This window comes from Platalea leucorodia, assembly GCF_965183815.1.
Source record: "Platalea leucorodia genome assembly, chromosome: 14".
Lineage (NCBI taxonomy): Eukaryota > Metazoa > Chordata > Aves > Pelecaniformes > Threskiornithidae > Platalea > Platalea leucorodia.
The window spans coordinates 1,904,015-1,925,325 of record NC_138836.1 but is presented as its reverse complement, the minus strand read 5'-3'; the positions used below and the strand labels follow the sequence as shown (position 1 = coordinate 1,925,325).

At 45.2% G+C, this 21,311-nt stretch overlaps 1 protein-coding gene across 4 annotated transcripts in view; it reads left to right on the top strand.

Annotated features, from left to right (window-relative positions):
- The window catches only part of LLGL2 (LLGL scribble cell polarity complex component 2), a gene marked incomplete at its 3' end in the record, with an annotated part of 35,811 nt that extends 15,334 nt beyond the window's left edge, over positions 1-20,477 (top strand). Inside the window, exons 3-27 of one of the 4 annotated variants that reach the window (XR_014229798.1) lie at positions 164-261; positions 1,265-1,346; positions 2,600-2,715; positions 3,336-3,494; positions 4,288-4,450; positions 4,629-4,761; positions 5,543-5,597; positions 5,791-5,945; positions 9,320-9,537; positions 10,037-10,104; positions 11,108-11,261; positions 11,369-11,473; positions 11,764-12,056; positions 12,315-12,468; positions 12,806-12,956; positions 13,679-13,795; positions 14,314-14,480; positions 15,230-15,494; positions 16,209-16,359; positions 17,037-17,074; positions 17,550-17,597; positions 18,131-18,173; positions 18,900-18,961; positions 19,673-19,908; positions 20,402-20,477. Coding sequence is in view for 2 of the 4 variants with exons in the window: in XM_082327046.1 (XP_082183172.1) it covers positions 164-261; positions 1,265-1,346; positions 2,600-2,715; positions 3,336-3,494; positions 4,288-4,450; positions 4,629-4,761; positions 5,543-5,597; positions 5,791-5,945; positions 9,320-9,537; positions 10,037-10,104; positions 11,108-11,261; positions 11,369-11,473; positions 11,764-12,056; positions 12,315-12,468; positions 12,806-12,956; positions 13,679-13,795; positions 14,314-14,480; positions 15,230-15,494; positions 16,209-16,359; positions 17,037-17,074; positions 17,550-17,597; positions 18,131-18,173; positions 18,411-18,465; positions 18,900-18,953 (3,042 nt within the window). Of the gene's footprint in view, positions 1-163; positions 262-1,264; positions 1,347-2,599; positions 2,716-3,335; positions 3,495-4,287; positions 4,451-4,628; positions 4,762-5,542; positions 5,598-5,790; positions 5,946-9,319; positions 9,538-10,036; positions 10,105-11,107; positions 11,262-11,368; positions 11,474-11,763; positions 12,057-12,314; positions 12,469-12,805; positions 12,957-13,678; positions 13,796-14,313; positions 14,481-15,229; positions 15,495-16,208; positions 16,360-17,036; positions 17,075-17,549; positions 17,598-18,130; positions 18,174-18,410; positions 18,466-18,899; positions 18,962-19,672; positions 19,944-20,401 lie in introns of those variants that run through there. The other 3 variants (XR_014229797.1, XM_082327045.1, XM_082327046.1) reach the window with 3 other exon arrangements.
- Between the last annotated feature and the right edge of the window lie 834 nt (positions 20,478-21,311).

Genomic DNA, 21,311 nt, shown 5'->3' with positions numbered 1-21,311 from the left:
TTCAGCAAATCTAACCCGTGTTTGAACACTTTTCAACAGAAAAAGCTGCCGTTAAGTGCTGTATTTCAGACTGCCACGCCGTATTTAACTTCTGGTTTTTATCTGTGTACAGCAATGCCCATGAAACATGCTGTTGATCATGATTTTTCTTTCTCTCTACCAGACTGTGGAACATGGATTTCCCCATCAACCCAGCGCACTGGGCTATAGCCCATTTCTCCGCCTTATGGCCATTGGAACGCGATCGGGAGCCATCAAACTGTATTCTTTTGAGCAGCTCTGGCTAGATTTCTCTGACCGCATCAGAATGTGCAACTTTGAAGACACTGTAAAAAGTTAGACTAAGTTTAAACTCGCAAGCAAGGGTTACTGGAACGTTGGAACAGTTCGCCTAGGTTTGAAGTGATTTCGGTCTGATCAGAATGGGATTATCTCGCCAAGAGCTGAACTGTAGCTCAAACAGGAGCTGAGCTGATGGAGATTTTAGACAAGACTCTTTGCTCTTGCTATGCAGAAGGTCAGACTAGATCTGGCCTAAGTTTAGCAATCCTTCATGCTGTGACTTCCAGGGTTGTTTAAATATTTGGGGCAGGGTTCCTTTTTTTTTTTTTTTTTTAAAGCAATTCTATTTCAAAGGTTAAAAGTGAAGTCAGACATGCGTTCAGCTTCCCGAGTTTTTGACCATCCAGACATTAAAGACCTAAACACTGAAGGTGGTGACTTTTTTTTTTTTTAGCTAACGCTGTCCGATTTTTGTGTATACGTGAGGCACTGAGGTGATTCCCATGGCACAGTACCAGCTAGGCAAGCTGTAAAATAGGCATATCACTCAGCCCAGAAAGGAAAAGTTGGTGCTCTCTCTGCCTGCTTAATCATTCATTCCTGGTGGTGTTTGTGTTCAGAGGCTGGACGCCACATGCGGGCGGTAGCCATCTGTCTCTAGGTTACAAATTAGTTAAGCAGGATTGCAGTGTCTGGGAAACCACTAAACATCTCTGAGAAAAAACAGGGTCCAGGCTCCTCTTCTGCGTACGCTCAAAGGATGAAGTAAAAGTCCATGTTCTCCTGTAGTGTGCGTAACCTGCCGTGAGCATATAAAAATCAAAAAATAGATTTGCATTGGTTCTTTTCAGTCCCGTTCACTAGCAGTAAAACATGGTTTCAAACTAATCTCTTTTCATCTTGCTTGCTAGCAAGCTTCTTATCAATTAATTGTAGCTCTGGGTCGTCTCTAAATACTGTAGATCCTCAACAAACTCTTCAGATATGGTGCCCCTGGGGTGGAGTTCATGGGTTTACATGAAGAAAACAATACTGTGATGCAGATTCACTTTATACCTGATCAGGTAAGTGTATTTTCAGTACCTCTGTGACTTATGTAGGCCTCTCTTAAACAGGTGTTGAGTTTGATCCAGGCAACTGGGCTCCTATTACCAAGTATATTCAAATGCTGCTTGGTTGGGAATGCTTATCCCAGTGCATTTTGTGCTCTCAGCAGCACTTGTTGCTGTGGAGATGCTCAGTAAAACTTAAGAGTAGCTCTGTTGTTCGTAACTGTTAGTCATTTATCTCAGGCAACATATCGGGAATGGTAATAAGGCTGGAATAGTTCGGGCAATCTGCTGCAGAAGCGAGGACTTCCTTTTCCTTTTGCAGCCCCGTCCTTTCAGTGGGACTGGGCGGCCTTTCTTCTGCAGAACAGATAAAGCAGTAGCTGCTGCTGAACTGATTTAATTATTTTCGGGAGTTCAAAGCAGTACTGCTAACCTTGCCTGCTGTTAAGCTTGTTGCCTTTGTGTTTTGGGGTATTGAATCTTGCTCCTGGGGATTGCTGAACAGTTATTGCCACAAACTAAAAATAGGAAGGCAGAATTTTCCAAACATCTGGTGGCTGTCTAACCGCTTTCCCTTCCCTTGACTGGCAGACTGGTGTCTTGGCCACATACTTTGTTGCCTGATGCCCCCGGTATAGCACAAGTGGCCCCTTTATGAGGGATGTAATTCCTGAGGCGGTTTTGGGTGTCTGTTTGCTTAACTAATGGTATAAGCTGAAACTCCCGTGGGGAGTGTTGCACCAGGTGTGGCTTCGGCAGGTAAAATGCTTCAATTTGAACATACAGCCAGCAGGGCTGGGCTCATAAAAGGACTCTGACACAACCCTCCAGAATGAGGTTGAACACGAAGAATGCAAGGAGTGTGGTGTAGTAGACTGTATCAGCCCCACCCAAGCTGGGGTGTGTTGCGGCAAACCATGCTGAGCGAGAAGGTGGTGAGCGAACAGCCTGCAGCTGCCTGGCTGAGCTTTGCAGCACAGGCTGACCTTTTTCAAGAGCTTAAATCCTCGTCATCCCCCTCAGTGATAACCTGTGCCTTTGTCCTATGTAAGAGGGTTTTCAGCCTTTAGGCTGCTCCTTGTCTCTCCCCTTGCTGTTAGCTAAGAGCGTTGCTGCAGTATATACCCGCCGCTATAAGGAACTGTGGCTGGCTCCTCAGTCCTGTTTTAGCAGATAATTATGAACAGCAGCAACTTTATTGCTAGATTTACCGTGTTATATTTAATATTGTGATTCTGAAAAAAGCATGTTGTGTGGTTTTGTAGTGCCAGCTGGTGACATTGCTAGATGATAACAGCTTGCACCTCTGGAGCCTGAAGCAGCACAGTGGAGCATCTGAGCTGCGGGAGGAGCACCGCTTCACGTTGAAAGGGCCACCTGGGTAATCCGCAAGAGTGTTTTTGAGCTAATTTGGGGATAAGCAAGCAAGTAAGAAAATTCTGCTGTTGTTCTAGCTAGTGCTTGTCCTGTTCTCACAGACTCTCACTCCTGGGAGTCCCTGAAAGGGGCATCCATGGAAACCAACGGGAGTTGGCTAGGGCCTGGGAGACCATCTTTTAAGAGTGTTGTACCAAGTAAAGGGTGACACCTTTTATTTAATATTGTGCATCCACTTCTGTGTGTACAGGAGCTGTAAATCTTAAGGCTAAGTAAATCTAAGCATCTCTTAAGTCAGAGTTTAAAATACTGCTATGGTTTTAGTTTCACTTGATCTTGGCAATTTTGGGTGAGCTATTTTTAGCTCTTTTGGGGACACTTAACAAGAGAGGCTTCTGTAAAAAGGCATCTGGGTCTTTGTCCACGTGCTTGTCAAAAGTCTTTTGACATAATTTATCTTAAAGCTAGTGTTTTCCTCTTTCAGAAAAATAATGCCTGTCTCAAAATCTCTGCCTATAAAAGAAATGACACTTGTAAATATCCCTGTTGAGCTGTTACTTCTCTCAAGTTCAGTAACGATGGGGGTCTTGCATGCAGTTGATGAGAGTCTCTTTGCACCCGCAGGTCTCCGCCGAGTGCCACGCAGATAACGGCTGTCCTTCCCCATTCCTCACGGGAAGTCCTCTATCTTGGCACAGAGAGTGGCAACATCTTTGTAGTGGAGCTTCCATCATTCAGAGTGCTAGAGGACAGGACCATAACCTCTGAGGCTGTGCTGCAGCGGTGAGTGCGCAAACAGGCACTGCTGGGTAGAGGTGGAATCCCATTAGCAGACATGTCCTTTGTTAAAATGTCACCCTAGATTATGTGTTGGGCCCTCACGGTTGTGTTAAGCATTGTCCAAATCTGCATGACTCCTGTGAAAATAACTTTTGGTCCTGGTATGTGTTAAGTAACAGTTTCTGTCCTGAGCAACCCAGTACTGTCACCGTGGAGGCACAGCACATAGGCAAAACTCTTCAGGAAACATTTGGAGGAAATCTGCAAGCCTTGTGCCCTGTCCCTTGTGTTTACTTTTGCAAAAAATGTTATGCTTAGCTGTAATTACCCCTTTATTTTTTTGACCGTTGGCAGAACTTCTGATGCTGCTTTGCCTAAATGAGGATTTTTGTCACTCCGGAGATTCAAGTGCTGCTGAAAACTGTCCTACTTCGTGGCGTTGTTGCTTCCTACTGACATTTCCATGTTACCTTTATTCTGTAAGGGTCACAAGAGAATAGGGCGGGTGATTCAGCCTGTCTGTACACCCCTGGGATCCAGTCCTGGAATTCACTGTAAACCTTGGGTTTTCCCTGAAGAGAAGAGGCTGGATGCGTGTTCATGTGGCAGGCCTGGTGTGATGTCTTACATAAGACTTTTCTGCTGCTTGAAGGATTTGTGAAAAGATCATACTTATTCTCATCTGTTTGAACTTCTTGTTGCTTAATTTCGCATTCTTATACCTTAACTGTTATTACAGTCATATTGGGTTGTACCTGGAATAAACTTCTCTTGGTTTTCCCTTCTGCTTCTGTAGGGTACCGGAAGATTACTGTAACAGGCGATCATGTGAATTGGTGGAAGCCCTTCGGGAGCATCCTAAGAACCCTGACCAGATCCTGATTGGATACAGCAGGGGCTTGATTGTCCTCTGGGACCTGCAGAACAACAAAGCGACACACCATTTCCTGGGCAGCCAGGTACTGAGTCAATCCAAAGTCAGTTCAGCAGGGGAGGAAGGGCTCTCCCCTCTCAGACCGCTCTGAAGACAAGTGGGTGCAGGGGGAGCCTGACAAAGCTTCTTTTTAAGTAAGAATGCACTGGTTTTGTGGGGGTTAGCGGCTCTGGAGAGCAGTCATTGTGTGTCTTCCTCTTCAGCAACTGGAGAACCTCTACTGGCAGAGGGACGGCAGTAAATTCATTAGTTGTCACTATGATGGAAGTTACACCCAGTGGCCAGTATCCAGTGACAACAGGCAGCCCGAGCCTCTGGAAAACCTTGTGCCTTATGGTCAGTAAGTGAGGTTTCATTGTTGCGTATTCGTCTAAACGCAGACTCATTTTCAGCTTGTGTGGGATGTTTAAGTCGTGTTCTCCCCAGTGTTTAATCCTAATGGCAAAATGCAGACCTGCCTTTTGAATGGGTTGTGAGCCTAGACTAAGGGATTTCAGTCCAGTTTTTTTCCTGGATTTTGAACTCCTTTGCAATCTTGAGGTCTGTCCTGAACATGGGAGAGCAAATGTATTGAAGTGTCCCTTATGAAGAAGGGTGTTGGTGATTCAGCTCTTTGTTTTAGTTCAAGTCTCCTGTTCAGCAGGAGTTGCTTGGATCTTCTGTAATTAATAGTGAGCTAAGTCTACTTTTTGTTGACCTGAGCAGTGATGAAATGATGCCTCTGATTTGCTGAAACCCATCAAATGGGGATGACCTCATCTTTCAAGCATATAGAAGCTTCTAAAGCTCTATCACCTCTACATTAGTTTCAGGAATGCCTGTGTTTTTAACAATCCTTTCTAGTTAATCAGCTTCTACAGCAGCACTTCCACTCCCTGTTAGCCATCAGCAACGTGGTTCAAAACTTCCCGAGTCTAAGTCTTGTTTTGCTGAGGAGTACTGTGGTCAGTGTGTCCCCGAAGACTTGTGATGTGGCTTGGTCTGGGGAGGTGGTGGTGCCTACTAATTCAGGTGGCTCCCCTTGACTTGGAGGCTGAGGTGACCTAGGTGAAGCAGAATAAGGAACTTCTTAACGTAGAGATGCATTGAATTATGGCAAATAACTCTGTTCTCTTAGGTCCTTTTCCTTGCAAGGCCATCTCCAAGATCTACTGGCAGACAACAAAAAATGGGTAAGTTTGTGGTGTATCCCTTCACTCTCACCTGTTTAAAGGCATTTAAAGGGTGCAGTGCGCAATACCGTAAGAGCCCTTTAGAATAACATGATAGGAATTTTTTGTCAAAGTTTGACTTGCCTCATGTCTTTGAAATTTTGCTTACTCCTCGCTTCAGCATACATCGCTCTAACTCTGCCTTTCTCTTAAGGCTTCCTTACATTATATTCCAAGGAGGGATGCCCCGGGCTAGCTATGGTGACCGGCACAGTATCTCTGTTGTCCATGGCAGTCAGCAAACAGCCTTCGACTTCACGTCACGGGTGATAGACTTCTTTATAATCTTCAGTTCAGAGCCTACTGCAGGTATGTGATGAAGGGGCATTACTGAGGAATTAGAATAGCTGTGTACGCATGTGGAAATCTGCCTGGTATAAATAGCATATGATGTGATAAGGAGGTCAGTTGTTCAGGGGTTTTCTGAGGCTTTAACAGAGAATCATAGAATCGTTTAGGTTGGAAAAGACCCTTAAGATTGAGTCCAACCGTAAAAGAGATTTGCCATTTAAAAGTGAAGTGTAAGATACTGGTATAAAGAATGGGCTGGTTACAAATGCCATACATTCCTCAAAAAATTAAGCTATTCCATTAATGAGAAAAGATCTCTTAGGCTCATGTCTGTGTAAGCTGGACACTGGACATAACCAGGTCGTGAAATGAGGATCTGAGTATTGCTGTTTGGTAATAGCACTTCAAAGGAGGCAATAATTAAAAGCAGAATTTACTCCCACTGAGACACTGTTTCTTGTAATTACTACCTGGATTTATGACTAGGGCTCTGGCTAATAAATCAGCAAAGGGTGACGTAGAACCAAGGGTCAGCATACAGCGAACTTAATTGACTTACTGCTGGTGAGCATGAATGTAAACAGTTCTAAAACTGAATAGCACTCATTCCACGGCTTGCTTAGAGCTTGTCAGATTCTTGCTTCTCTTGAAGAGCTTTGTTGCCCTTACTTCCGCAGTAGCCGTAATATTCTTTCTTTTCATGGAATTGCAAAGGATTTTCCCCAAGAACTGTTTGCCTAATGCTGGTGTAGTTCTTGCTTCTGGTTAACTTGAAGTAACTGAGTATAAAATGCTATTTCAAGCTCCACAAATGTGCAGTATTGGCAGCTGGGTCAGACCAAATTGCAGAAGTCTAGATGCTTTTTAGGGGCTTGTAGCCAAATCTTCTGTTACTGAATCTTCTCAGGCTTTCTCGTTTCTGGTTTGCCTAGTAGACTGGTTTCCAAACCTATTTGTCTTGTGTCCTGCCCGTGGTGGTGGTGACAGCTCCCAGCTACACACTGTGCAGGCGTGGGCATTCAAATACGTCGATGCAGGTTGGCTCCCTCTGGCCTATTGTGCACAGCAGACCACAGACCCAGGGGAGGACCGTCTGGGGAACGCGGCGTTTGCATTCCCCCGCCTCTCTCCCCGGACCTTAACAGACCCTCTCAAGTCACTGAAAAACCAGTAAAGAAATAGGCAGAACGTAACTGAGATGAAGTGCCTGTATGTGTTTGTTATTATAGATTTTCCCTACACAACCCTGCCTTTTATAAGCGTCTTCCAACCGTGCAGAACCTATAGGTCTAAACCTTCAAGCTTAACAATGCCATTAGACTTGAAGTACTGTTTAGCTTTTACGATTAAGGAAACTAGACCTTTTTACTTTCCGTGAAGTTGTCAGAGCTGACTTTCTAGATGATGGAACAAAAGTCTTAAACTCAGATTTCTTTCATCTTTAGGTAAGAGATCGACTACTTAAATTTCAATTCCTGGATATGATTAGAAGTCCTTTAGGATGAAGGAACTGAACTTAACAGGCTGTGTATTTATACTTCCCAAGGATTGAATTCTCTGGTTAACACAACTTCTAGTGGGTACAGACAGGAGCTGCTACAGGAATCTGTAGCTGTTGCACTTAGATGAGGAAGTTTTTTTACAATAAAATGAGGTTTCTGTGGTTGACAAGATTCCTTGTGGCTGATTGCCTAAGCTTAGTGGATGTACGTAGCTTGCCTTGTTTGCCCTTAAGCAGTCTTCCCTGCAATGGCAATACGAAGGTATTAATTGTATACCAAAGCCACTTAATTTAATAAGCCCAAAGCTTATGCATTGCAGCATGGTGGTAGCTGGTGACTTTCCACTACCCTGAATGTGCTGTGGAAACAAGTTTTCAAAGGCTAGCCCTTCCTGTTTTCTTTTTTTTAAATTAGCAGGTGGATGAGTGTATGGCAGTCATGACAAATTCTAGTATGCTTGCTACTTCAGCAACTTAAAATAGATTCTTGCCATAAACAATGAGCTCAGATGTGTGCCTTTGCAGGGAAAAAAATTATTATTAAAACAGAGTATATTTGGTTAATGCTGGCAGCAGCAGAGTCCAGGGCTGATCGTGCATAATGCAGTACAGGTACGATGTTGTTTGTTCTATTTGGAAGTCCTGTAGGCAACTGCAAATGACAGCACATAAAGCAAAGTAAAACTGAATGGAAAACATTTTTTCATGAAGAAACTGAACTGATTAGTGGTGTGTTATGGCTGTGGCTAGTCAGAGATGAAACTTGGGGTGTCTGACTAGCGTGGTGCCAAGTACCAGTTACTTGAAGTTGATTTTGCTGAGTGAACGGCATTGGTATGTGCTTGCTTATAGACGTGCTTCCTTGCAAGTATATTCCAGGTAATCAAACAGCTAAAGCAGGGAACTAAAAGCACAGGTTAGCAGGGAAGGTCAGTGAAAAGCTGCTAGCTTGCTGATGGCTCACTGTTTACCACCCCCCGCCATGTGGCACGTTACAGCTATGCATTCGCTTAGATTTCTGTAGCTGTGTTAATTGTTATTGGTGCGAACTGATTTGTGGTTCTGGTTTTCCCCACCAGTTGCTACTGTGGCTGTCTCGTGACCGTTACTGCAACAATGTCCTTGTAGACTAAATTTTTTTCACTTTTTAATTCTAGTTACAGTGAAAAATCTTAAATTCTTGATTGTGTCAGGTGTCATCTGTAAAGTTACACTAACAGATTTCTTGTGTTTGTAATCTTGTCTAATATACGTATGAACATAATTAGATGATGTACACACTCTTTAAAAAAGAAAGTCCAGAGGATGTGTCAGCACATCCTCTGAGAAGCAGGGAAAATGAAAACTAAGAGAGCTGAGCTGTAAATACTTGTCAGCTCAAGCAGAGAAGCATTCTGCAGAACCCAAGGCGTTACTGTGTTTAAGCAGCTTAGCCTAGACGGACTGTGGTCCTCACCCAGTACTAAATGGGTCACCGCTGGGGTGTACGCATGGCTGTCCACCCCTTGCTGTTAATGAGCTGGAGGTAAAGTCCTTTGAGTTCTGGCTGTTCCAGTGGTGAATATGAACTTGTGTTGTTTAGCCAGGTATGTTGTTAACAATTTTTTTTTTTTTTTTATTCTGCAATGGAACCTATAAAAAGTTACTCTGACAGTCCCAGGAGTGGTGTAAAGAAACATGAATTTGCAGTAAATCTGTCAGTACCCCGAAATCTCTTCGTATTAGTGCCTCAGTAGGCCCAGTTAACGCAGAAGCATTTAGAGGTTTTGCCAACAAAAATGTTTGTGTAGAGCTCTGTGATAACAGTTTTCAAATAAGCCCGACAGGAAGCTTGTTTCTGTTAACCTTGGATGGTCATTTTTGTCAGCCTCAATGAATCTTGTTTCTGCAGAGTTTGATGACCCTTCTGCTATGGTGGTGCTGGCAGAAGAAGAGCTGGTAGTTATAGACTTGAAAACGTCAGGCTGGCCAGCAGTCCATCCTCCATACCTGGCTTCTCTCCATTGCTCAGCCATCACCTGCTCACACCACGTCTCCAACATCCCACTGAAACTGTGGGAGAGGATTATCAGTGCTGGGAGCAAGCAGAACATTCACTACTCAAATATGGTACGGCGGCTTTAAATGTACATGTGTTCCCATGCGTTTAAGAGCGGCGTGACTGCTCAGAACGTGGGTGGTCTGTGCTGCTGGCTGTGCGCAGGGATGAGTCCCAACAGACGTTGTCCTGCCTCTTAACAGGGTCGAGAAAGGCTTTTTCCCAGAGCACCACCAAGACAGTTACTCACGCTGGGGGATTAAAATGTGATATTTTTTTCAGGCTTTGACAAGCTAGAAGGAAGGTCTGAGTGTTCCCAGCTGTCAGTGGTAACAAACTTCTCGTTTAGAAGCATGAAGCTTTCAGCACAGCTTTTTGAGGAAATGTGTAGAATATCTTCTAAAAAGCACAGCTGGTGTCAGAACAGGAACATCTAATCCAAACAACAGCTAACAGCATGGACTGTTTCACTGCCACTTGCACTGAAGTTCATGCTCTCCTGCTGACTGCATATTCTCTTTGCGCTGTCACTGCCTAGGAAGTCACAGTCTTCCCTTAATGTATTTGTAGCCGTGGCCGATCGATGGTGGCACCAACATAGCTCCAGATCCTCCGCAGAGGGACTTGCTTCTGACAGGGTAGGTACTTAACTGATAACAATCAAGGAGCCCTTTCCAGTTCCTGTGCTTCCTTGTGAACTAACTGAGGCTTTCCTGTGAGATTAAGCTCTGCTCGTCTTGTAGGGAGAAGGCTGCAACTTTACAATACAGCTTCTCAAAGCTGGGCTGCTGGCTTTGTAAAGCTAACCGATTCTGCTGCTTCTGAGCAAACAGGTTGTGATGTCCACAGATAACCTATAACGCTGGCTTATGTGTAGCTCTCGCGTGTTATCCGTTCCCCCCACAAGCATCAGTGTAGAAGTGCAGGCAGTAAGCCGGACTGGCTCAAAGGGAGCAATGTAAAAGTGGAGCTTAATCTTGCAGGTTTTGAAGCGTTTTTCCCCCTACCTTACGCTGTTCTGAATCTCAAAAAAGAGGTTAGCTTGGACTCCTGTCTGCTTTGATCAGCGTGAACAGATCTAGTTAAGTGGTGGAAGTAGCTAGCAAGAGGTTGTCTCATCGCATAAAAATGTATCGTTTTCTTTTCAAAGCACTTTAAGAATTTCAGTGGGCTGTTCTTCGGACTTCATTCTTATTGCAGCAAGTTGTTAGAAGTCCTTACCCTTACGTTGGAAGAACGTGGCCAATTTTCACCTAAGAGAACTAAGATTAAAGCTTGATTTCTTTCCCTCCCTCCCACTAATAGTATTTTTGTCAGGATGAGTTGTTCCTTCTATATGCTAAGCTTTTTTTTCCTTTTCAGTGCTTTTTGGAGTAATCTTAAATTGTACGCTGGTGTCAGATCATCGAGAACAAACTGGATTAAAAAAAACTCAACCTAAAACAAAACCAAAGCCCACAAAAAACCCAACAAAACCCCCCCAGAAATCTTTCTCCTGAAGCTCTAAGTTGCCACAGGCCAGGGCTTTGTAACCAGCGTGGTTTAGTCTTTGGTTGTGTTTTTCCCCTCTGTTTTATCATCCTCATCGGGGTGATTTGCTGTTCTCCTGTATGATGTGTTTCTGCACCCCTCCCCATACAGGCATGAAGATGGCACTGTGCGGTTTTGGGACGCATCTGGTGTCTGCTTACATCTCCTTTATAAGCTAAGCACAGTGAGAGTGTTTCTCACGGATGCTGATCCCAATGACAATATGAACACCCTGGGTGAGGACGAATGGCCTCCACTTCGCAAGGTAAGATAGCTGCTGCTTGTGGAGCCTTTCTGAACACCTGAGGAGTTTGATTCTTGTCCTAGTTCATGCATCTGCAAAGACCAGCCACTGTGTATTCTCTCGCCTAGGTTGGTACCTTCGACCCTTATAGTGATGATCCTAGACTTGGGATCCAGAAGATCTACCTGTGTAAATACAGCGGATACTTGGCTGTAGCTGGTACAGCAGGACAGGTATTGAAATACAAACAGTCATCATAAGCCTTGCTTTTAGTGCAGATTGTCACAGTGCAACTGGGAGATGTGTTAAAATTGGGAATACGCATTTCTCTAGTGGCAAATCGATCCAGTTGCTGGAAATGTTGTTTCATGGTTCTCTGCTTTCTCTAATCTGTATTTTAGACTTTATCTAACGTTCTTTATCAGCCCTGAGAGATGCTGTAGTTTTGCAGCTGCTGAGAAGGCCTGCAGCTTGGCCGCTTGAATTGTAAAAGCTGTAGCAAAGTTTGTCCTCTTCCTTTCAGGTACTGGTGATGGAACTGAATGACGAAGACGCAGAACATGTTGTGGACCATGCTGAAGCAGATCTCCTGCAGGACCAAGAGGGCTATCGATGGAAAGGTCACGAGAAGCTAAAGACTCGAGATGGACCTGTTCGATTTGAAGCTGGTTTTCAGCCGTTTGTCCTTGTCCAGTGTCAGCCACCAGCTGTGGTCACCTCATTGGCCCTTCACTCTGAATGGAAGCTTGTGGCCTTTGGTACCAGTCATGGTTTTGGGCTTTTTGACCACCAGCAGAAACGACTGGTCTTTGTCAAGTAAGTATCTTCTTTCCAGGAGGTCTGTGGTAATCCTCTGTTAAAGGTGGCCTGGAATTGCTAACAAAGCAAGTCACGATAAGCGATTTCTCAAGAGCAGTCAGTGTAGCAAGAAGCCCTGCTTCATTGGACTCTGTCCTTGAAGATCTTCAAGAATAAATAAGCATGTTCCAACACTTGTGTGTGTCCTGTTGGACTTTTGGGAGTGATTGCCACCCAGAAAAAAGTGACCACGTGCCTCCTGTCTCCCTCTTTCAGGTGTACGCTGCATCCCAGTGACCAACTGGCCTTAGAAGGCCCACTGTCTCGGGTGAAATCCTTGAAGAAGTCCCTCCGTCAGTCATTCCGGCGGATCAGAAGAAGCCGGGTGTCCAGTAGGAAGCGACGAGGAGGTAGTGGAAATGCCTCAGAGGTGAGGGGTCCGCCTTTTTGGGGTCCTATCTGTTTACAGCTTGGAGCACGCAGAGTCCTGATTAGACTGCCTAGAGCAGGAGGTGGTCTGCAGTCCTCTGTGCTATCAGTAGCTACTGGTATAAGGGCAAAAGTGGCAACTTCTGATACTGCTATCTGTTAGATAAAATAGTGGCATTTTTAGAGAAAACATACTGTCTGTAGTTGAACATATGATGCAGAACATACCTGTTCACTGGTATGATGGTGCTTTCCCTTTCTATTGCTGCCAGTCTTACTATCTCTTTCTGTCCCCTGTGTCTTTGCCTGGCTGACAAAATGTCTCCTCCTCTTTGAAGGTGCAAGAAGCAAATGCCAAATTTGACCAAGACGCATTGCAGGAAATGGAACTGGCTCCGGTCCAGCGGAAGATTGAAGCCCGGTCTGCAGAAGACTCTTTCACTGGCTTTGTGCGCACCTTGTATTTTGCTGATACCTTCTTGAGAGACAGTGAGTAGAAAAAGCATCTCTCCTTTCTTTCTAATGGGTTTTTCCTCCTTCTGCCAAGGAATGTATTAGGATTTACTGCCAGGAAAATTCGGCACCTCCTGTGTCCTACTTTGTGCTATGCTGGAAAACTAATATAGAACAAGAGCATATGTTGTCATGCAGAATTGTTATTTAGCCATCCTGGCTGCTGGCTAATCCAAGGCAAGTAGTCCTTCATCTTTGGATGCAGCCTTTTTTTTTTTTCTTCTTTTATTTTTTCTGAAAACATCCAGGTTTTCAGATGTGCTGGAATGACATCTGACTCTTTAGTATAAGCTTTTCCTTGTCTCGTTACTCTAAAGTTCACCTCTGCCCCGAGCAGAGCCTTTTAACTTTGGTGAGGGTGGTGGCTGGTTGTGCATCAGAGCCCAAACTGCTATCGTGCACAAGTTTACTCTGCCCATATGTGATATAAATATGTGAAAACTGGATGCAGCAATTGTGGTGTCTGATGGAAGCAGCACTCTGTTCCCTTTACTGACACGCCATGTCCTTTGTCAGGGCTGCTGATGGACACTTATTGGGAAGAGAAGTGCTAAGAACCTGTAGTTTCCCTGGCAAGTCTGTCCCAGTATAAAGATATTTAGGATGTAAACAGAGGGAGGTGTGTACAGCTAGTGGACAGCCGTTATCCAAGGATGTCACAGATGGTGCCTTGCTCATGAGCCTTCTTGTTGCTCCAGGCTCCCGCCACTGCCCGTCCTTGTGGGCAGGCACCAATGGAGGTACGGTCTACGCCTTCTGTTTACGTGTTCCTCCAGCAGAGAGGAGGATGGATGAACCTGTCAGGGCAGAGCAGGGTAAGTATGCCTTGTGAAAGGAAGGGCCTAATGGATCTGCGCTGTTACCTGTGTGAGCAAGAGTGACATACAGAAAAGCAAGGTAGCTCAGTTACTGCTGTTTATCAGTGAGAGTGGAGCAGCGTCTGAGCTAAGCAATGCTCACGGCAGCAACTGGACTGAAGAGTGAGCGAGCTCCAGCACTGCCTGATGTGTCTCAGCCTCATTTCCTACTGACTTCAGAAATTTAAATTTGCGTCGGCTGTCACTGACGTTTACTATCAAGCCTCGTGCACATGTGCCTTACTCTGACAGCTGGACCTGCTATCTTTGTGTAACAATAGTCACTGTTTAACATGAACCAGCTCAGTCCAAATAGCCTTTAACTACTCAGTCTTTTTGGGCAGTGTTTCTGTAGGCATCTTGTATAGGCCTCCAGCTCTGAGAGGATGAGAGTGAGGTTCTGACACAGTGTCTCTGACTAGGCTCCTGTTTGGTTTTTCAGTTTGTTTATTGTTCTCCTTATCTTGCTTGTCTAGCCAAAGAGATTCAGCTGATGCACAGGGCTCCTGTTGTGGGCATACTTGTCTTGGATGGACGCAGCACTCCCCTCCCAGAACCTCTAGAAGTAGCACATGACCTTTCTAAGAGTCCTGATATGCAAGGCAGCCATCAGCTGCTGGTGGTGTCTGAAGAGCAATTTAAGGTAAGTCTCACCCAGGAGGGGCATATGGACTGCACAGAAAATCTGCTAAAGCACTGAGCAGGGCTCAGTGGAAAGATGACTCTTGGGAGTGCTTATTCTTCTGTACCTGAATGACGCCCCTGGGACAGCGTTTCTGTTCTGTGTGGTCCATAAATCAGGTGTGTGCTGACGAGTTGGGTGTTCAGCATAGTGATGCACATGCTGAACGTAGAAATTTTATTCCTATATTACATTATACTCTTTGGACAAGGCTGCTTCTGTTTTGGGGAAAGAGCTTTTGCTGTGGCTAGTATGGAAGCAGGAATTGGTAGGCATCTCTATGAAGCAACCAAAAAGCTTCTTGTTTTGCACACTAACTAGTCAGCGTAGGAGAGAAGACTTGAAGTAGCTTGCTGCAGGCTGGCCCTGGCTTTTTAATGCGGGAGAGCACACAGTTAGTGTAAACCCTGTTCTCTTTCTGTAATACTTTGTAGCCAAATATGGAGAGGTTTTGAAAGAACTAGGGGAGAAATGCAGTTTGCAGCCTGAAGGGTAAAACCGCCTGATGTCAGAACAGAAACAGATCCTAACACTGACTGTGGCTGATTACCTCTTGGCCCGGGAGCGGGGGGCCAGGCTGGCTCAGGTTGCACCTGCGTGTGTTGGCTGTGAATGAAAACGCTGTTAAAGGAGGGAGCAGCAGATGTCCTGGGGTGCGGCCGCTGCCATTGTGCAGGAAAGAGATGTCAGTGCCTTGTTTCTATTGACAGGTATTCACGTTACCCAAGGTTAGCTCCAAACTGAAGCTCAAGCTGACGGCCCTGGAAGGCTGTAGGGTACGAAAGGTGACGGTTGCGAACTTTGGCAGCTGCAAGACTGACGATTATAGCGAAAATGACCTGGCTGTCCTGACTAACCTGGGAGACATTCAGATCATCTCGCTGCCCTTCCTCAAGTTGCAGATCCGCTACCCTTGCATCCGCAAAGAGGATGTGAGCGGCATTGCATCCTGCGTCTTCACCAAATACGGCCAAGGTAAGGTGTGCTTCTCCCGAATCATCTACCTCTGTCCTGTGTTTGAGACAATGGAAAAGGGGTTATAGGGCTTGATTTAGAACTGGCTCTGTATATATGCGAACATTACGTAAATATGTCCATTATATGTTCCTGGTGAGAAGCAGTTGCCAAAAGGTACTGACATGTGAATTAGTAGAAGCAGAAGTGAGTTTATTCCCTTATTGTTAATGGAGACACTAGTTTTCAGGTAGCAGGTTGGATGTGCCCCATAGGTAGCTCCCATCTGGCCACCCTCCTCTCGCCTGGAGCCACGAGACTGCTCTCTGAGCAGCTGGCCCTGGGAAGCGGCTGCGTTGTGCCTCACGCATTCCTGGGGCTCAACGCGCAAATTGCAAAACTGGGATCCAACATCCTACGGCTGCTGAAGGCGGATTGCTGCTTTGCAGTTCGGTTTTTACATCTTTCTATGCCGCTTTTCATAAGCGTCAGCGCAGGACAATGCAATTATCTCTCAGCATAACCTTAAATTGCCCAGTCTCTAGGCTAACCGATCCTTGGGAAACTGGGGTAATATCCTCCTCAATGATTCCTCCTCGTGTACGTAGGAGGAAATGCAAACCCTTTCTGCCAAACCCAGAGGATGTTTAGATCTGTTCTTTTTTGGATCACCTCTTGTTCTGGAACTGTAATCTTGGACTTGAGAATTGCTTATAAATTCCCAATCATCCGTAGGTTTCTATCTGATCTCACCATCGGAGTTTGAGAGGTTTTCCCTTTCTACCAAGTGGTTAGTGGAGCCGCGGTGTGTTGTGGATGTGCCAGAAGTTACAACCAACAATCACGTGCACAAGTCTGGCATGGAGAATGCTGCAAGAAAATCCAGGTAAAGTCTGTAAAACTCTTGCACACTGACTGTGTCTGAGTAGTGAGATCTACTCGACTGTTTCCAACCAAGTTTTGTATTTTATAGAGAATGTCATATTTCAAAAAAAAAAAACAAAAAAGAAAGACTTTGAAGTCTTTGTTAATAACATTCCTAGGTGGGTTGGGATGAGGAAATGTGACCTTCTCCCTGATGGTTTTCCTACATGCAGTACAGCTGGTGGGACAAAGTGGTGAAGCATTGGAATTGGTATCCCTAAGCTTGAGTCCTAAACTGCGAGCTCTGGCTTGCTTTGCTTGTTCCCTGAGGACGTGGCTGACTGACAGCTGACTCTTGCATACTTCAGGGGCCGTGTGTTACTGGCGAGGCTGCGCTGCTGCTCTGTGAAGGGACATCCAGCGTTCCTCCTCTCTTCTTGGAACATCAGCAAATAACAGTAGATGTGACACTCGGGGAGATGTTACAGGAATTTTATTCCAACAGTTTAGAAGTGTTCTCTGGTGCCTGCAGGCTTCTGCATCACCAACATGTGGTGAAGCCCTTCCTACGTTCTTGCTCAGCACGCCATTGAGTGAGCGTGCAGTGGAGCTCCCTGCAGCTGCCAAGAGTATACGTGAATTCTCTGCACCCCATGCCTCAGAGTCAGTGATTGTTTTCTGCCTCCTTTCCTTTTCTAGGGTCTCAGGAAGGAGTTCGGGTGACTATGGAGAAGATGGTAAGCAAAAAAATAATTGTGCTAAGTGTAGCATGGTGACGTGTAAACCTGAAACATCTTTCCTATGGCTACAGTTGATATTTTCTACCTAAGAAAGTGGAAAGTAAGGAGGGACATGAGGGAAACATTTGTGACCTGCCTGGACACAGTAGTTGCTAGCTCTAAAGTAAGTTGCATGTGGCAAGATTGCCTTGAAAGGATAGAACTAGTTTCTGCTGGAAGGAAGAGGCTGTGGGAAGATAAGGTCTGAAATTACAGATGAGCTCTTCTGTTAGCCAAACTAGTATTGCTGGAAAATACAGTTCAGTATGTGAGAGGCTTTAAGGATTAGTCGTAAAGCATTCAGTAAAGTCAAAAGATACTTAACAGGGGGAAAAAAAAATCCAGTTCTATTGTGGGTTTCCAAAACTGCGCATATTTCATGAAAAGGGGAAAATATTGTTAGGTAAAAGCTTTTTTCCTACTCTTTTTTTAGAAAGGAAGCCTGGGAGGCTGATGGAACATGCCTTACTCAATGACGAAAGTGAGTGAGATGAAGTCTTGCTACTGAGAGGGCAGGTGCCTTTCTGGGTGGGCAAAGAAGCAAGCTGCTGGGAGTTTTGTGGGTTCCAGTGGTTCCAAGGGATCTGTGATTACACAACACTGGTAGAAATACTGGGTTTTCATGAATTGGTAGAAGTGATGGGTTGGACAGATCAGTCATGCCCTCAGGCAGGGGTTGTTCCACATAGCTGCATTCGCTGCCCTGATCAGAGAAGGATCTTTACTTTCCAATGGGACTTGTGTAAAATGACAGCTGGAACAGACTGTTCTTTTGGGGCTCTGGTGCACCGGGACTGGCAACATTTCCTCTGGCAAATGGCTCCTTCAGTCCTTTATGCCAGCCAGTAAAAACCTGGTGCTGTTGAAGAGGCAATGATATTACAAGGTCTGACCTCTGTGTTGTGGGAGGCAGGTTTTAAAGGCTGTGCAGGGGGAGGTGGAATGTGGCTAGGCTGCTGCCTGAAAGCAGATCTCCACTGGTTTGGCTCACTGCTTTAACCCTCTGCTTTCCAGAAGTCTTGAAGGAGATCCAGAGTACTCTGGAGGGGGGCAGAGGGTGAGTGTCAACCGACTTCTGTTCCTAACGGGTGGGGCTGGCGAGGGAGGGCGTTTCTAGTTGAAAGCAGGGGGATGCCCAAGGTGATGGCAGGGATCCTTGTGCTGGAATCTGGCCACGTATGTGTCCCACAAACCATCAAAGGGAAATAGTAAGAGAGAGGCAGGTTCTCTTTCACATGTTGTCCCGTGACGTTTTTTATGAATAATGCTTTGTCTCTTTCTCTCCGAAAAGCAGGAGAGATCACATTCCCACATCCCAAAGGAACAGGACTCTGAGTATTCGCATACAGGTTTCTATTCGTGTCAACCCATACTGATCTAAGGGCAGGCCACACGGGCTTAGTTGGTCGAGGATGGGACTCTGGAGTTTTAATCCTGGCTTGACACTGTCACTTGGACGTGTTCAGTATCTCTGCTCCCATTCTGCCTATACAACAGAGCTAAGCTACCACCATGGGTGCGGGGCTTTATCTTGTCTCCCTAGAATACTGATGTTCAGGTGACAGGGGCTACGAAGTGTAGACAAAGGACTACTGTTTGCAACGGATGCAGGAAGCTTGGTGGGATTGGTAACTGCTGGTGTGTAAGGCTGAGTGACTGCCTGACGCGCTCTGCTCTGCGCACTTCCTCTGGACACTACCTAATCCTGGTCTTCTGTCGGCAGCTGGGAGTGGATGGGATGATACTGCATTGCAATAATGAATCTCTTCTTGTGTCATTGCAGGAGCTATGCAGAAAGAAATTTGGCAAGAAGTCCATTAGGACATGGACTAAGTAATGGAGGAGGTAGGTGAGGCTAAGGACATTTCAGGCCCAGTGAAGTAGCCAAAGGAAGCAGAAAGTAGAATGAAGTTTGTTTATAAAATGTAGTTTATTTAAATGCTTTGTGATAGTGCAGAACTCTGGCCTGAATTTTCAGGATGGGAGCCTGCTGGCTGTGTGAGGTACTAGCACTGTTCAGCACCTCATGTGCCACATGAGTAAATATGCTGCATCAGCTTTAAAGGAAGAGATAAAATCCTTTGAAGGCTCCTGCCTGGCTCTTAACTTTGCCATAGAGCAAGCTGGAGAGGTAGCCAGAGCTCATAGCAGTAATCTGTTGAGACTCACTAAGGACTCCCAAATAAATAGGTGCCTTCACTGAGCATAACAGGATGCACAGCATCCCTCTTCCCTTCCTCCATGCTTGAAAGATTTGAGTAGTGACCACAGCAACATGTGAGTCTGCATTAATTCTGAAAACCCTTGGGCAGAAAATAGGGGAGGGAGGAGGTTACTATATTTTTATAGTTTCATACATTGTCTTTCAAAATAAGCTAAGCTTATATCTAGTGTACGTGTGTGGAGATGTGCTTGTTAGAGCTTTTGGGTCCAGTGCAAATTCTTGTAGTTGATGCAATGATACGCATTATATGTAGCATAATACCAACTCATTAGCTCTCATTCGCTTTCAACTTCTGTCTTCTAAAATGGCCTTTGCATTCTCTTATCCCAAAGCAGATTGACCAGAATTCATCGAGGACTTGCTGGCATTGGACTGAGTGCCATAACACTACTGATTGGGCAAACCGTCCCTGGGGAGAGGGCACCGCTGCTCCCTGCGTCGCAGGCTAGCGAGCTGCAGCTTGCATGCATATGCGTGCCTGCCTCTGCCTCCCCTTTTAGTGCCTCATTAGAGACATCTCCTCTTGGAGCCCGCCTTGCATTAGGACAGAAGTGGCATCAGAAGCCAGGTCTGATGCACCACAAGCCTCTGAGTACACCTAACTCTTAAATGTTTGCACATTTCTCTTTTCTACTGGGCTGGGTTTTAAATTATAAATGTTACTGCCTTGGTGCAGGATTTTAATAAACGCACACTGTTACCTCCAACTGGTTTAAAATTATTTTTTGTACAATTTTTTAAAATCATATGGGTATTTCAGTTTTAACAGAAACATTTTAGAAATTTACTTTTTAAAACAAAACATTAAATAATATATGCTAGATTCCTGTGACTGCTGTATGTGGTATCTGAATGAGTAATTTTGATTTTTGTTTGTTACGGTACTGTTAACTGGCTTTATGGATTTGGGTAGAATCTATTTTTGTAGCCATTCAAATCAGAGGAAAACTAATTGAACTTGATTTTTGTTTCAACACCACGTTGCTCTGTTTTGGAAATAAAACTCTGAATTCCCTTTTGTGATCCTTGTCTGCTCTCATATCTATTCTGTCCATCAGCAGCCTCTTTCACATTGGCAACAGGCCCATGCCCACTTACCCCTTGAAGAAGGTGGAGCTGTCCCCCTGAGCTGTAGAGGCCAAGAGCACTCCTGGAGATTAAGTGGCCTGGTTAAGCAAGGCGGTGGTTTGGAGAAGACACGTGGCAAGCAAGTTGATTGTATCGCTGTCGTGCAATTTGTACATCGTGCTGCCAGAAAAGGGCGCTGGTACAGACTATCGTCCCCGGCAGGTCATCTACTAGCTTGTCCTGAAATAACGTGGAGATAATACACTGAAGGGAGAAACAGCTGATCTGGCGATGCTGCTGTACTCGTCAGCCAGTGGATTTTGAATTGAAACTGGTAAAACTCTGTGTAGAGGAGTTCGTTACTCTTTAAGCTTTTTGGTTTCTTTGCCCCTGACCTAACGCTGCTTTCTTCTTTTCCAGCTAAGAGGAAGAACAGAGCATTTGCCTGTTTCTCTCCTCTAACTTGCTTGTAGCGCTATGAGAAGAGTCAGTGAGAGAGAACTAAATCCTCCCAGACTGGGTGCTGAGCTGTCATCCTTGGCATGCTTTGGAAACCTTGGAAGCCCTCTTGCTTCGGGCTTTGTCTTTATCTTCCTGAGCAAAGCAGAGGGATCCTTTATTTCCTAGAGCACTAGGGTGGCGCTTTCTGTTCTGCAGGAGAATATGGTTGTAGAGTTGCTGTTGCTCAGGTGATGTTTCAGGCACCCTTCCTTCTAGAAGTATCGGTATCTCCTTTGAGACCTAATTTATTGCTAATGAGGTTTTAGAGAGCCTTCTCTCCTACTCAGTGTGCTCTGACAAACTAGTTTCCATTTCCTTATTTCTACTAGCTTCATTATTTCCTTGTTTCGATTGCTGCGGAAATTGAGGCTAACAGCAAGGTGGCCTGCTGTTTTCCACCTC